This window comes from Drosophila simulans, chromosome 3L, assembly GCF_016746395.2.
Source record: "Drosophila simulans strain w501 chromosome 3L, Prin_Dsim_3.1, whole genome shotgun sequence".
NCBI lineage: Eukaryota > Metazoa > Arthropoda > Insecta > Diptera > Drosophilidae > Drosophila > Drosophila simulans.
Window position 1 is genome coordinate 3,979,723 of NC_052522.2, and position 15,962 is coordinate 3,995,684.

The 15,962-nt window shown below is 46.7% G+C and overlaps 5 protein-coding genes across 5 annotated transcripts; 4 read left to right on the top strand and 1 right to left on the bottom strand.

Annotated features, from left to right (window-relative positions):
- The first annotated feature begins 86 nt into the window (after positions 1–86).
- On the top strand, positions 87–5,360 carry LOC6736705. The gene is made up of 16 exons (XM_016170818.3): positions 87–202; positions 263–457; positions 512–1,148; positions 1,205–1,457; positions 1,515–1,630; positions 2,308–2,793; positions 2,855–3,107; positions 3,320–3,546; positions 3,604–3,671; positions 3,724–3,798; positions 3,855–4,241; positions 4,302–4,576; positions 4,635–4,789; positions 4,851–5,013; positions 5,071–5,160; positions 5,221–5,360. Exons 1-16 carry the CDS (start codon positions 145–147, stop codon positions 5,302–5,304), a joined length of 3,522 nt encoding a protein of 1,173 aa, XP_016030319.3. The 5' UTR covers positions 87–144; the 3' UTR covers positions 5,305–5,360.
- Positions 1,857–3,319, top strand: LOC6736704 (gustatory receptor for sugar taste 64d). Its single transcript, XM_002083524.3, has 4 exons — positions 1,857–2,093; positions 2,157–2,793; positions 2,855–3,107; positions 3,158–3,319. Exons 1-4 carry the CDS (start codon positions 2,042–2,044, stop codon positions 3,275–3,277), a joined length of 1,062 nt encoding a protein of 353 aa, XP_002083560.1. The 5' UTR covers positions 1,857–2,041; the 3' UTR covers positions 3,278–3,319.
- A 126-nt stretch (positions 5,361–5,486) lies between the features above and the next one.
- Positions 5,487–7,308, top strand: LOC123327240 (gustatory receptor for sugar taste 64f). The gene is made up of 7 exons (XM_044923133.1): positions 5,487–5,593; positions 5,647–5,732; positions 5,790–6,242; positions 6,300–6,571; positions 6,622–6,776; positions 6,843–7,095; positions 7,159–7,308. Exons 1-7 carry the CDS (start codon positions 5,496–5,498, stop codon positions 7,249–7,251), a joined length of 1,410 nt encoding a protein of 469 aa, XP_044779068.1. The 5' UTR covers positions 5,487–5,495; the 3' UTR covers positions 7,252–7,308.
- On the bottom strand, positions 7,287–10,027 carry LOC6736707 (protein prune homolog 2). Its single transcript, XM_039294397.1, has 4 exons — positions 9,805–10,027; positions 8,522–9,739; positions 8,348–8,458; positions 7,287–8,285 (listed from the first exon to the last, which is right to left on the bottom strand). The coding sequence occupies exons 1-4, from the start codon at positions 9,807–9,809 to the stop codon at positions 8,165–8,167; spliced, it is 1,455 nt and encodes a 484-aa protein (XP_039150331.1). The 5' UTR covers positions 9,810–10,027; the 3' UTR covers positions 7,287–8,164.
- A 206-nt stretch (positions 10,028–10,233) lies between these two features.
- LOC6736708 (microspherule protein 1) lies at positions 10,234–12,319 on the top strand. Its single transcript, XM_016170820.2, has 3 exons — positions 10,234–10,619; positions 10,687–11,413; positions 11,473–12,319. Exons 1-3 carry the CDS (start codon positions 10,345–10,347, stop codon positions 12,205–12,207), a joined length of 1,737 nt encoding a protein of 578 aa, XP_016030322.1. The 5' UTR covers positions 10,234–10,344; the 3' UTR covers positions 12,208–12,319.
- The last annotated feature ends 3,643 nt before the right edge of the window (positions 12,320–15,962 follow it).

The following is a 15,962-nucleotide window of genomic DNA, read 5'->3' on the forward strand; positions in this document are numbered from 1 at the left end:
TCATAAGTGTCACGCCCATGCACCCGCACCGAATCCACATTCGCGAGATCCTAATCTGCAAATAGTTCGGCATACGCCCCATGTTTACGGCGTGTCCTTAGCACCTGAAGGACCTCTTTCCATTTGCTACCCAACAGTCAAGCCATGCAGCAGTCGGGTCAAAAAGGCACCAGAAACACGCTTCAGCACGCCATCGGCCCAGGTGACTGAGTCAAGGATTGGGTATTGATGTATGTAAAGTGATAATTCGGGTATTGTTCAGTTCTGGTTATAGCCCAGTTCTTTGGAGTCCTGCCTGTTGCGGGGGTCTGGCCGAGCTGTCGTCCGGAGAGGGTGCGCTTCCGCTGGATATCCTTGTCCCTGCTGGCTGCTCTGATCTTGTTTGTCTTCTCCATCGTGGACTGTGCGCTATCCTCGAAAGTGGTGTTCGATCATGGACTGAAAATCTATACCATAGGTGAGATCGAAATATGTTGTATAGCATATGGACCAACAATCCTTTCCTTTCCAGGATCTCTTAGTTTCAGCGTGATCTGCATCTTCTGTTTTGGGGTCTTCCTGCTGCTTTCCCGCCGCTGGCCATACATCATCCGTCGAACGGCGGAGTGCGAGCAGATCTTCCTGGAACCAGAGTACGATTGCAGCTATGGACGTGGCTACTCCAGTCGCCTTCGCCTCTGGGGAGTCTGCATGCTGGTGGCCGCTCTCTGCGAGCACTCCACCTATGTGGGCAGCGCGCTGTACAACAATCACCTGGCCATCGTGGAGTGCAAGCTGGATGCGAACTTTTGGCAGAACTATTTTCAGCGGGAGCGCCAGCAGCTCTTCCTGATCATGCACTTCACCGCCTGGTGGATACCCTTCATCGAGTGGACCACGCTGTCGATGACCTTCGTGTGGAACTTTGTGGATATCTTTCTGATACTCATCTGCCGCGGAATGCAGATGCGGTTCCAGCAGATGCACTGGCGCATCAGGCAGCATGTGAGGCAGCAAATGCCGAATGAATTCTGGCAGAGGATTCGCTGTGATCTTCTGGACCTCAGTGATCTTCTGGGCATCTACGACAAGGAGTTATCCGGTTTGATAGTGCTATCATGTGCCCACAACATGTACTTTGTTTGTGTGCAGATCTATCACAGCTTTCAGTGAGTTGATTGGATTAAACTAAGCTATATTACTATATCTATGGCTTTTTTTTCAGATCCAAGGGCAACTATGCGGATGAGTTATATTTCTGGTTTTGCTTGTCTTATGTCATCATTCGCGTGCTAAACATGATGTTCGCTGCATCCTCGATTCCCCAAGAGGCTAAGGAGATTTCCTACACCCTATACGAAATACCCACTGAGTTTTGGTGCGTGGAGCTCAGGCGCCTGAATGAGATCTTTCTATCCGACCACTTTGCTCTGAGTGGCAAGGGATACTTTCTGCTGACCAGACGTTTAATATTTGCAGTAAGTTAACAAGAAAATGAATATATTTCCTGGACATATGAACATATATCTGATCAGATGGCTGCCACTTTGATGGTCTACGAACTGGTGCTCATCAACCAAATGGCTGGATCTGAGGTGCAGAAGAGCTTCTGCGAGGGCGGCGTTGGCTCCTCCAAGAGCATATTCTCCTAGTTCTAGTTTGAAATTTGCATTGTGTCGCACCTTCTGTACTTTTAATCGCACCTAATCAATCACCTGTCAGATGATATCTATGAATACAATGCGTGTCTGAAACGTTTGGTCGCAAGTGTCTCAATTATCACGTCCATGCTGAGGAGCCATTTGTCTGTCCATGGACTTCAAATGGAGCGGTCAGTGCAGGAGAATACCCTGCATTATGCCATTGGGCATGGTGAGTTTGGTTCCCAGTTGATCAGATCTCTCAGCTTGCCCTTCCAGTTCTGATCCTAGCCCGGATTTTTGGCGTACTACCCGTGGCCGGGATAAATCCTAATGGCAAGCCGGAAAATGTTCGCTTTCGCTGGTTTTCCCCGTACATTTTGTTTTTCGTCGTGGCATTCACATTTGTAATCGCTGACTTCATGCTCTCAACTAAGATTGTTCATAACGATGGCTTTCAGCTGTATACCATGGGTAAGATATTGTAGATGATATGAGGATAGTATTAGTGACTTTACCACTATTTATTTTTCCCAGGCTCATTGAGTTTTAGTGTGATTTGCATATTTTGTTTCGGATCCTTTTTAAAACTGGCCCGTCGATGGCCCCATATCATCCGGGAAACAGCGCTATGTGAGCGGATCTTTCTGAAGCCCTGCTATGCGAACCAAGAAGGACTAAATTTCAGCCGATTTCTTAGGCGTTGGGCATTGATCCTTCTGGTGGCCGCTCTATGTGAACACATGACTTACGTGGGAAGTGCGGCTTGGAGTAACTATGTTCAGATTCGGGATTGCAATCTGAAGGTGGGATTTGTGGAGAACTACTTTCTCCGCGAGCGCCAGGAGTTATTCTCGGTTTTTGAATACCGCGTCTGGATGGTGTTCCTTATCGAATGGAACACCATGGCCATGACTTTTGTCTGGAACTTTGGCGACATATTCCTGTTTCTCATGTGTCGAGGCTTGAAGATTCGTTTTCAGCAGCTGCACTGGCGTATTCGCCAGAATCTAGGAAAGCCCATGGCCAAGGAGTTCTGGCAGGAAATACGTTCGGACTTCTTGGATCTGGACAGCCTGCTGAAGCTCTACGACAAGGAGCTGTCTGGACTGATTCTGGTCTGCTGCGCCCACAACATGTACTTCATTTGTGTCCAAGTCTACCACAGTTTTCAGTGAGTTCCCAACTGCTATGATATATACCCCATATTTAAAGTTTTCCCTATCAATATATAGGGTCAAAGGAGCCTTTATGGATGAGCTGTACTTCTGGTTCTGTTTGCTTTATGTGATCAGTCGCTTGATGAACATGATGCTGGCCGCTTCCTCGATTCCCCAGGAGATCAAGGATATATCGAATACCCTCTACGAGGTCCGTTCGAGTCCATGGTGCGATGATCTGGGTCGTCTAAGCGAAATGCTTCGCAACGAAACCTTTGCACTCAGCGGAATGGGATACTTTTTCGTAACCCGAAGGCTCATCTTTGCAGTGAGTAGCAGAACAGATTGTAAATATCTTTAAGAACCTTTTTACTTCAGATGGCTGGTGCCTTAATGGGCTACGAACTGGTGCTGTTCCGGCAAATGCAAGGTGCCGTGGTGCAGAAAAGTATCTGCAGCCGCGGACCCGGTTCCTCCATGAGCATTTTTTTCTCTTAGCCCCTCTTAGCACTTCATTTTCATTTATATATACGCCATAAGTCCTTCTACTTCGTATTTGCACAAGATTATGCACAGATAAGCACACAATTGGCATGGGAGCCAACAATTAGCGGTGACCAGTGGAAATTTGCGGGCTTGCCCCATGTCTGCGGAGGATTAGTTGTCAGTCGAGCACGGAACATGGCCAGGACCACTGGGGATCCTGCCAAGCGCTGCAGGTGCATGGCACGCATCAAGTTCTGGCGAAGATCGCGCGTGAGCAGCGAGTAGGTGGATCCTGTTGAGATTGTTTTAATTGTAATCGGATTGCTTATAATTACCAGTGCCACCTTGGGAATCATTAAATACAGAGTCGTTGAAAAGGATACAAAGCGTCTTAAGCTTTCCTTGAGTAAGTTAACTTGCATGGTATTTAAAATATTTATTATTTATTTATATTAAAGTAAAAGCTTGGCTTCTTCGCATCAGACAGGAAGATTATAAGTACAGTGGATCCTTTCAGGAAGCCATCAAGCCTGGTAATGTTTTTAAGGCTAATAAGATTCCTAAAGCATCTTCTACAAGTTTCTTTCAGTCCTTATAATCGCACAGATCTTTGCTTTAATGCCAGTTCGAAAAGTGAGCTCCAAGTTTGCAGAAGACCTGACCTTCACCTGGTTCAGCGTTCGATCCTATTACGCCCTGGTGACCATCCTGTGTTTTGGTGTTAGCTCTGGTTATATGGTGGCCTTTGTGACGAGTGTGTCCTTCAATTTTGATTCGGTGGAGACCCTGGTCTTCTACTTGTCCATATTCCTCATTTCATTGTCCTTTTTCCAACTGGCCAGAAAGTGGCCAGAAATCGCTCAGTCATGGCAGTTGGTGGAGGCCAAGTTACCACCTCTGAAGTTGCCCAAAGAGCGCAGATCCCTGGCGCAGCACATCAACATGATCACCATCGTGGCCACCACTTGCTCGCTGGGTATAAGGGATTTTGTTTTACTTTCCATATTATTATTTAACTCATTTATTACCCTTTAAGTGGAGCACATTATGAGCATGTTGTCCATGGGCTACTATGTCAACTCCTGTCCCCGATGGCCAGATCGTCCCGTAGACAGTTTCCTGTACTTGAACTTCTCCTCGGTGTTCTACTTCGTGGACTACACCCGCTTCCTGGGCATCGTGGGCAAGGTGGTCAATGTACTGAGCACCTTCGCCTGGAACTTCAACGACATCTTTGTGATGGCTGTTAGCGTGGCTTTGGCTGCTCGCTTTCGTCAGCTTAATGACTACATGATGAGGGAGGCTCGATTGGTAAGAATTTGCATCAAATCAATGGAATCTTAATGAATCTGAGTTATCCCCTGCTTAGCCCACCACTGTGGACTATTGGATGCAGTGCAGGATTAACTTTCGCAACCTGTGCAAGCTGTGCGAGGAGGTGGACGATGCCATATCCATCATTACATTGCTCTGCTTCAGCAACAATCTGTACTTCATCTGCGGGAAGATCCTCAAGAGCATGCAGTAGGTTATATCTATATGTTAATGTATCTAGGTTAATGAATGTGTACCTATATTTTTATAGGGCCAAGCCGTCTATATGGCATGCCCTGTACTTCTGGTTCTCGCTGGTCTACCTACTTGGTCGCACCCTCATCCTGTCCCTGTACAGCTCCAGTATAAATGATGAGTCCAAGCGACCGCTGGTAATCTTTCGATTGGTTCCCCGTGAATATTGGTGCGATGAGGTAGGACGATGTATATCCTAATGCCAGAAACTTGTATAATCCCCCACAAATTTGCAGCTAAAACGCTTTTCGGAGGAGGTCCAAATGGACAATGTGGCTCTGACTGGCATGAAATTCTTTCGGCTGACACGCGGCGTTGTCATTTCGGTGTGTTTACCCAAAAATGCTTGCAAAATATCCAATTATAGCACTATACTATATCCCTAGGTGGCCGGCACAATTGTGACCTATGAACTCATTTTGCTGCAGTTCAATGGCGAGGAAAAGGTGCCCGGCTGTTTCGAAAACTGAATTTTGTGGGAGTGGCAGGTGGTTAAGTCCGCAAAATATATACTTTGTTGTTGCTGGTCCTTAATTATAGATAAGTGCAAAACAACAGGTGTTTCTAATAGTCATTGGGCACTCACAGTGTGACAATTCAGTTGGCTGTCGCAATCCTTTAAAGCAGTTTACCTCTGCGGGTGGAATCAGCAGGTCCTAGGATGAAGATCCTTCCCAAGCTGGAGCGCAAGTTGCGCCGGCTGAAGAAAAGGGTAACCCGGACATCACTGGTCAGAAAATTGGATTTGGTTCACGAGAGGTGGGATATGGGTATTTCATTATATAAAATTTGGTTATATAAACTTATTTTAGTGCCCGAAAGAAGGCATTTCAGGAGAGTTGTGAGACCTACAGAAATCAGATTGAGAATGAGTACGAGATCAGGAATAGTTTGCCCAGTAAGTAATGTATAAACTATTATTATACATAAAGGATAATAGTCCTGGTCCAAACAGAGCTATCCCGCAGCGATAAGGAGGCATTCCTCAGCGATGGTAGCTTCCACCAGGCGGTGGGCAGAGTGCTCCTAGTGGCGGAGTTCTTCGCCATGATGCCGGTCAAGGGTGTGACGGGCAAACATCCTGCGGATCTGAGCTTCTCCTGGCGCAACATACGAACATGTTTCAGTCTGCTTTTCATCGCCTCGAGCTTAGCCAACTTTGGACTGTCGTTGTTTAAGGTGTTAAACAATCCGATTAGCTTCAACAGTATTAAGCCCATTATATTCCGGGGATCTGTCCTGCTGGTCTTGATAGTGGCTCTAAATCTGGCTAGGCAGTGGCCCCAGTTGATGATGTACTGGCACACGGTGGAGAAGGATCTGCCGCAGTACAAGACGCAGTTGAGCAAGTGGAAGATGGGTCATACCATATCCATGGTCATGCTGCTGGGCATGATGCTGTCCTTTGGTAAATATTATACCATACAAGATATACTCCAAACTCCAACCCACAATGCCACCACAGCGGAGCATATCCTGAGCATGGTATCGGCTATAAACTACGCTTCTTTCTGCAACCGCACCGCCGATCCCATCCAGAACTACTTCCTGCGCACCAACGACGAGATCTTCTTCGTGACCAGCTACTCCATAACTCTGGCCTTGTGGGGCAAATTCCAGAACGTGTACTCGACCTTCATATGGAACTACATGGACATGTTCGTGATGATTGTGAGCATTGGACTCGCTTCGAAGTTTCGCCAGCTCAACGATGATTTGCGAAATTTTAAAGGAATGGTAAGGCAATGCAAACTAAATCCCTTATGAAAAGCAATAACCACTTGCAGAACATGGCTCCAACTTACTGGTCAGAGCGACGTATTCAGTACAGAAATATATGCATACTGTGCGACAAAATGGATGATGCCATATCACTCATTACAATGGTGTCCTTCTCCAACAACTTGTATTTCATTTGCGTCCAGTTGCTGAGAAGCTTGAAGTGAGTTCTTGCACTTAATAATTTCCAGTTGTTCAGTTTATATAATCCACTATCCACTATATAAAGCACTATGCCTTCGGTGGCCCATGCTGTGTACTTCTACTTCTCGCTCATCTTCCTAATTGGTCGCACACTGGCGGTTTCACTGTACTCCTCGAGTGTTCATGATGAATCCAGGTTGACTTTGAGATACCTGCGCTGTGTACCCAAGGAGTCCTGGTGTCCGGAGGTGAAACGATTTACGGAGGAGGTAATCAGCGATGAGGTGGCCCTCAGTGGCATGAAGTTTTTCCACCTCACAAGGAAGCTGGTGCTGAGTGTAAGACTAGACAAATATGAATGTAATCATATAGTTTAATAATGCATATATCCACTTACTTAGGTGGCTGGAACCATCGTCACGTACGAACTAGTACTCATCCAATTTCACGAGAACAACGACCTGTGGGACTGCGATCAGAGCTATTACTCATAGGAGGATGTTCTTCACATGGTTTATTGCATAATAAATAAAAAATCATCTTGCACTTTATTATTATTGTTTGTTTAAAGCGGTAAAAGGAAACCAACAAAATGTCGCTCTTAATATCAATCGGTTACATTGCCTAATTGTACGTCACATTATCCGCTAGAGAGATTCTACGTGTGTCCGTGTGTAGATTCCACAAAGAATGGTCGCTAGTTCACTTACAGGCTAATCGGCTAACTCTGATGGTGGATGAGATAAATGGGGCACCTACTGTCGACTGGCATGGGGTCCATCATGTGTCAGCGAAAGTGTCGTGCTTGGAACGCTTGGAATATACAATATGCGATATAAGATGCAAAATTCAGCTAAAGATTTTCAATTACTTATGTTTAGGTTCAGTTTAGTGTGTTGCTCCGTTTCCAACTTTGTGTTTTCTCTTTTCGCCACTACAAAGGAAAGGTAACATGTTCGGAAGTTTGGTGGTTTCTGGTTGCATATGTATGTTCCTCTATAAAATATATGAAGCGGAAGCTACACGATAACTACATGATACCATTATGTTTGTGGGTGTATATATAGGATCCTAACACATATGAGTCTGTGTCTAATACGATTTCTACGACTGCCAATAAAGAACTACAAAAACTTGTTCGATGTTTTGCTGAACGCCTTCACGCTTCACACAGAAAAATGCTGGGGGGGATTTCGACTTGGCTGAGAGAAGGCAAAAATAAAGTATCACAAAGATTGAGATCTTAAATTAAAGCATAGCGAGAGAGCGCAAACGATCGGTTTGGAGGATTAGCCTCAGTCCTTATTGAAGATGGGGAATGCAGAGGCTCGAGTAGCGAGTGTGGCATGAATGCGTTAAGTTTGCATTAGCGTTTTGCGTTTAACAAGTCTGGGCCATCGCAGGGCCTCAGTGCCGCTTGGCGTCGTATTGCTTGACCTTCTCCGGAATGGCTGCCTTCTCCACGACCACGTGCATGCCCAGTTCCTCCAGGGACTTTACGTAGACCAGCTTCCGCCAAAACTTTGTGCTACGAGCGATAAAGCAGTATTTACATAGGATCTAGACTTAACAATGACAAGCATTACTTACCTCACAAAAGGCCGCGCCATCCAAACCAGCGATTTTATCCAGAATGTCGGGTGCACCAAATACATGTGCTTCAGGCTTTTGCGGAGTCGGCGATCAAGCAGCTGATAGCACCTAAAGAATTATCATACCACGGCATTAGGAACCTCCAAAAAAAGTCCAAACCAAAAAACTCACCGTTTAAGCCAGGGAAATGGCGGCACGTTCCGTCTATTGGAGCCGCCATGCAGATAGATCAGCACATAGTCATCAGTGACCAACTGTTCCAGGGTCTTCACCACGTAGAGAAACAAATTGTCCATCACGTAGCTGTAGTCGGCCCTCGATCTATCCGGCAGGTGACAGGCGCAGAAGATGACTATGGCGTTCTGACCGCCAGATTTGAGATAGCCGCCGTGGGACAGCACACGCTTGTAGGGCTCTATGACCCGCATGTCGATCTCCCTGGTGCGTCCATCCGGCAAAGTGATCTTCTGCCAATTCCGCGAGTCACGTCTTTCTTCAGCAGCCGTATACTGCGGCAGAGTTGAGGCAGCCGTAGCCGATGCCGGAGCATTTGGCGTGGGCGTGGTGGCCAAACCGAACTCCAGGTCCAGTTCCAAGTCGTCGTCGTGGTCGGGCAGCAGTTCCGGACCCTCGCAGTCGTCGTCGTCATCCTCTCCATCTAAGCCATCAATCAGGGAGCTCGATGGACTCAGGGAGGCCAAGTTGTGCTCAATGTCCTCGTCATCGTCGAAGCTGTGATTGGAGATGGAATCCAGGCTAGATATGTCCTCGCCACCAGGGAGTGCAGTCGATCGCCTGGATTTCTTGCCATTGCCATTGGGCATCAGGGAAACGGACTGAAAGTTTGACTCTACGGCGGCCAAGTACTGCGACACATCTGCATCTGACTCGCTGCTCAGGATATCCGGACTGTTGGCCCTTAGCAGGCTGACCTTGGCGTCCTGCGGCTTGTTCCGGCATTGATTCAGGTTGTTCTTCACCTGCACCGTCTCCGTGGTGGGCACAACGTCCGGAAAGTTGCTCCTCGGCGGCTGTTTCTCTTGCTTCTTCAGCTGAAAGGGTTCCGAGTCTGAGTCCGTGTTGGTTGGCGACATCAGCGGATGGCTGTTGGCCAGGGTGCGCTCGATGGTGTTGTGTCGTTGTGGCATCGCCTCCATGGGCAGCAGCTCCGGACGCAGTATTCTGTTGTCCAGCGCGGAGGTCGTCTTGAACTCCACTTCCTCCTTGTCGTGATCCTGCTTGGCGTGCTCCAATTTCAGGATATTCTTCTCCGGCGCGGTGGGCACAACATCATCCGCCAGCGGTGAGACGCCCGTTGAGTCCGTCGGCGTCTCCGAGATGTCCATTTTGCTCTCTGACGGCGAAGATTCCGATTCCGCGTAGTGCAAACTGCAAATCGATTAGTCATATCTTAGTCAGTCGCCTTTTTTGTTTTCGTGCAAAGACCCATTTACCTCATAGTTTCCCGTATAATTTGTGTGGCTATTGCGAAATTTCGGGGACCCGCTCATCCAGACACTCATCTAGTCGCTCCGGGCATCGGTGCTGGGTGCATAAGTGAGACTTTTTGGCCCAAATTCGCTGATTTTAAATGCCAGTAAACAAAATTTCGAGAGGGCTCCAGTGGCGAGGTTGCCAGATAGTCGCGAATGCGTGTGTGTGGGTAGCAGTGTTGCGAAGCATGGTTTTTCCATGGAGATCTGGCAGGCCAGTGACACTATGTTGGTAGCCTTTAAAATTGTAAAATCAAACTTAATGTTCTTACTTTCGCTAATATTGTGTATAGCTAGTAACTGAACTGTTAAGGTAGATAATTTATTTTTTAAATATATTAATATAGGCTATTAACAAAAGTTTTTCTTGCAGTGACACTTTATTTCCATGATGTGGCAACTCTGCACGCGATATACTTTTTCTTGCTGCTGCGGTCACACTGCTGAGTTGTGCGTTGCGAAAATAATTAAATTTTAGCCCATAAACAGCCCGCTAGAGCGATGGAGGCATCAAGGATAACCGCTATCGCCAGCAGTGCAGCTCCCGTTACCGCTCCCAATCCCCCAACAGTGTCCACCGTACCCATAGCAGCTGCGAGCACACTAATCCAAGTAGGCGTGTCGCCAGCAACAACAACCATGCCAACACCAGCAGCCACAACAACAACAACCACAATAGGAAGTACAGCTAGCAGTGCTGTTGGAATTTCAACGCCGATACGAAATCCGATTTCAAATTTGCAGATAGAACAGCAAAACGATCAAAAGCGAAGAAGGTGAGACGATGACTGACATATGTCAAAATTGACAGGTTAATTGACAGCTAATTTTTCATCGAAACAGTTCATCACGGACGATTAAAAGGAAGCGTTTTGACGACGAAATAGTGGAGTACAACATTGCAGTGCCCACAAATCGCAGCGGAACAGACGCCAATCGCAACAGCAGGCCTCGCACCACCTCCCAGAATTATCCTGCTTTGGTGGGCGTGCCGCACACCACGTTAGCACCGCTTAACATACCCACTTCCACGCCGCAGACACCGCTCACAGTGGATTCCCTGCTGCCGGGGACACCTAGCACTGTTGCATCGCTGTCACTGGCCACGCCCACAACGCCAGCTCCCTTGGCCACTTCCTTTCCAGTTGCCCCAATAGTAACTGCCGTCGCGCATCCCAAACCACCGGCCATGGAGCGCTCCACGACCAGCGAGCGCCGTTCGCGCCCAGTGCGTCCTGCCAGCAAAAAGGCGCAGCGTAGAAATGGTCGTCCCATGGGTCAGATGGCCACCAAGGATTTGGGCCGCTGGAAGCCCATTGACGACTTGGCCCTCATAATTGGCATCCAGCAGACGAACGATCTGCGGATAATCCATCGTGGCGTTAAGTTTTCCTGCAAGTTTACTCTGCAGGAACTGCAGCAGCGCTGGTATGCTCTGCTGTATGAGCCCGCGGTGTCCAGGATTGCAGTGTCCGCCATAAGGAACCTGCACCCCGAACTCGTGGAGTCCGTTCAGCGCAAGGCTTTGTACAGCGTGCAGGAGGAGGATCTGCTTGGCACCATTAAGAGCGTAAGTAAACCATTTTCATCGTGGTTAAAGCTTTTTCTAATCAGTAATTCAATTCACAGTCGGAACAACCAAAACTTGAGCAGTTCCAGGAGCTCCTGGATAAGAATGCCTCCGTTTTCTACTGCGCCCGCACTGCCAAATCCTTGCAAAACCATTGGCTTCTTCTCAAGCAGTACACCCTCTTGCCGGATCAGTCAGTGAAGCCTATATATGGCACGGATCAGCAGCCACTCAGCTTCTCGGATGCAGAAGATCAAATCTTCGAGCACGACCTGAACGAGCCACGTGACGAAGCTCTAGAGATGGAGCGAGCTCTGGCAGATCGTCGCAACAAACGTGATATTCGCCTGCTTGAGAACGAGCTCTCGCGCTGGGCCGTCCTAGTGGATTCCGTTCTTAGTCCGACCGCTGCCTCCGAGTTCGACAACCAGACACTGGCCTGCTTGTGTGGCCGCCATGTGAGGTACCTTATGCGTTCCAAGGAAATAACATTTGGTCGCGATGCCAAGGACTGTATGGTGGACGTTGATCTGGGGCTCGAGGGACCGGCTGCGAAGATCTCTCGCCGCCAGGGAACCATTAAGCTGCGCAGCAATGGGGACTTCTTCATCGCCAACGAGGGAAAGAGGGCCATCTTCATCGACGGCACTCCTTTGCTGTCTGCCAACAAAGCCCGACTCGGACACAACTGCACAGTGGAAATCTCCGGTCTGCGCTTCACCTTCCTGGTCAACTACGAGCTGATCAACGCCATCCGCCAGGAGAGCGCTAAGACATCGAATCCCCTCAACTAATTGCGCTCAGAGCGGGCTGGCTGCGATTGTTTAATATATTCTAGTACTTAGTAAACCCCAAAAAACAGAATTCTGAAATAAAAAGCATATGGACATATGTATAAATCATAAATATTTTAGTTGTATTATTTTAGAAGTTGACTTATTAGTCAGTGTATGGTTTCGCAGTAGAAATAATGAGTTTAAATCCGAGTTAAATGCTTTTTATTAGCATATTTACGACTTGAATCAAACTTAATGTATTATTTCGAGTAATTTAGAGTGCCAAGCAAACGCCCACGCAGTAAAACTCGTCAAACGCAACGCCTCCAATCGAACGGAAGCTGTTAGCGACTTTTTCAAACCGTCGCTGGTAAAAACGAAGGGAAGTGCTAAAGAGCTTAAGAGTTCTCCCGGATGGGGTCAGTTCCGCCCACGAGGAACAGTCTCGGTTCTGTCTCCAGACTCCTACGCCTAGCTGGCGCTGTGTCATGTGGCTAATTTGCGACTAAAACATAAGCTGCTATTAATTACAGCTCAGACGCTGCTTAGGGCCACCACTGGCACCACCAGCAGCTCCATCCATCTAACCATTCTATCCATAACCATTCTGTTCGCATGTCACCGTTTACAAAGGGTGAATTGGGCAACAGATATTCGCAGCAGCTCAGCTCTGAGAAGAGTCACGCGATTGTATAATAGTCGGGTCGGGTCGGATCTTTTCTTTCTTCTGGAGGAGCCACTGGGTTCCCAACTTCGAGGGGTTCACTTGACACGGCAATTTGGCTGCTAATCTTTGCGATTGTGTCTAGGCAAATTTGTTCGACCTTGCGCACCTTGGGAGCTCCACTGACTCCACGGGCTTTCCACTTACAAATTGTAACAGATCGCAGATCGCAGATTGACTACCCCGACTAAGTTATAAATGATCGCAGCTGTTGGGGTAATTAATAGAACCACCGACAGCCGAGACCATGACACCTAATATAGAAATTAGTCGGCGAAAGAACACGGAGAAAGTTCGATGACTTTCTGTGGCGGCCTTTCTTCGAGGTCGAGCTTGGGTTCGGACTTGGGTTCGGGATGGGTTGGGATGGATGGAACGAAGATGGAGATGGAGGGGCTCTTTAATTTGTATTGTTGATACTTTGTTGATACTATAAACTAATAAGCCAGGCTGCGCAGCATATTAAAATATAATTAATTGTTGTCACTGTCTATAAAAAGTCAATTTACCCCGTCTTGACTTGGTCGTACCGGGAATCTCGACCCGAACTCTCCATCTTTCTTCGCTTTGTTCCCGCTGGAATTTCAAAATTCTAACGTTGATTTGTGTGCATTTTTTTGTCCGCTGACCAATACCAATCGGCGACTGCTGGCTTTCTTCGGCGATGATGGTGAGATGGTCAGATGGTGATGATGCCAGGGCTAATGAAGCCCGGCTTTGTCTTATTATACTTCTGCCATATCTTTTGTGCAGTTCAGCGAACTTTTGTTGTTGCTGCCGGTTCGATATTCCGATATTTTGGCGATGTCGCAACTGCTAAAATTAGTCTGAAATCTTTCTCTTCCACACAATCCCTATTAGCGTAGGTCATGCTGTTCTTTTTGGAGATCGGTCTGCAAAGTGTCCGAAGTGGAGCACCGTCGTCCACTCCATTTCATGCTGGCATTGCGTGGGTGTCTTAATCCAAAGGCCAGAACTTTCACGGCTCGATGGCTGAGATCATAGCTGGTCCAAGTGATCATCTATCTGGTGCTGGATACACCTGAGCCCAGCTTGGCCCAGTTGGGCTGACATAATGCCTTGATTATCTCATTGCATTATATAAAGTAAGCGAATAAAATTGTCACAGTGCCTTAAAATTTCGTGACTTTGCAGGAAAGTGGCCAAAAACAATCGATGTGGGGCCATAAAAATAGCCTACTGAACAGTTTGCCGAATCGAACTATGCCAATATCATTTCCCCCTCTATTTTTACTCCACCTGCCATACATATGTGTGATTATTCAATTCAATTCGAGAAAACAAAATATTTATAGCGTTGGTCATTTGTTGTTATTGTCGCTGCAGTTTGATATTCATTTTGTTAATCGCATTTCAATCAACTTCATTTCAATTGTCAGTCTCTGCAATAGTATGGGATAGATGCACTGAAAAAAATTGCTAATGAAACTCACTCTATAAACGTTTTACAGATAACAAATATATAACATTAAAATATTAGCAAACAACTGCAAATTAAATATATTTCTTCCTGTAATTAAAAATCGGCGAGGGGGCGTGGCTGCTGCTGTTTGGATTGACACGCATGTCAACCGAATGCGTCATGTGAAATACTCCGATTTGGCTTTGTGTTTCGGCATGTAACGCATAAATAATCCGAAAACCCCCAAACCAAACAAAACCAAACCGAAGCGAACTCAAATAGTTTTGTTCCGCGTCGCTCATACGCACCGTGGGTCGTCAAAGTCAAAGTCCAGACGCTGTGAGCTGCATTGGTAATTGAATCGCCGTGTGGTTTTGTTTATTGAACTAGCTGGCGAATATATTGTATCTCTAGTGTTCGCTCGTCCGCTCGTCTATGATTATTCATGGAATGCTCGCTGATTTATCCCTATACCCCCGACTTTTCCAAAATGATTTCATGCCGCGTGACGTCAGCTGCAACGGATATATGACTCTTTAGGAGGCCTATTCGCCATGATCGGTTTATCGAGCCCAAGTCAGTCACTCGGATTGACTGGGAGGCCTTGGGTTTCAGTGCTCTCCATTAGACGCAAGCGACTCCAAGTCGCCCACGCACTTGATACTTACCAACAACAATGGCGGCTGTGGCGCCAAAAAAAGCCAGTTCAATTTGCAACTCCACTTTCGGGGCTTAAGATCTCGAGAGCCACACCAGATAGCATCGAGTGCCAGACACTTTTTGCAGCCCGAGACAAATAATTACAACGACTTTGATTTTTTAATTAATTCGAGCCACAAGGCGAGCACAAGATAGAGATACAGATACAGATGGCCATAGATACGCCGCCAGAAATCATATGCCGGACTTTTATTATCCGTGTGGGCTGTTGTTTTGTTTCTAGGTTTGTTTGTTTTATTTTGTTTTCCTGGCTTCTAATGGATTATGAATATGGCAGTATACCCTATTCGAGAGATTTATATATTAGGGAAAGGTATGGGTACTCCAATCCAAAACAATCCGTGTGTCAAATTAGAGATTACTGATGGGCCAAGATACTTGAAATCATTCTAAATGAATTATTTACATATTTATTTATTATTATGATTTTTTATCTAGAATGTAATTCCCATTAAAAATAAATGATTTCACACTCGAGTCTCAAAGTAACTGCCACTAAGTGGGTGATCTAAGGCGTGTTAATTAGCTGGGTAGCCCCGAAGTGAATCACCCGTGTATTGGGAACTGAATCTGGGTCCCCTTCTCTTCCGCCTTTAATTGGATAATGCCTATTCCTCGGAGCGAAGGGTATCAAAAGCTATGCACTTGGCCTTTCTCCCTTGACTATCAAATATTTGCGTTGCCAGCTAAATTCGCTGACTCAAATGGCGAATTGCCCGGAGATTTTGTTATTACTTTTAGACGTGTTTATTTGTCTCGATGAAAATGGCTCGGATATGGCTCGGGGTATTTAAATCATTTTTAAAACTGATCGGAAACTGTCGAGACGCCAAGTTATCTAACTCCACATCGGCTTGAACCTGCTTCGCACTTCAAGATCCAACATGCCAAGGCCGTTGGCAAACC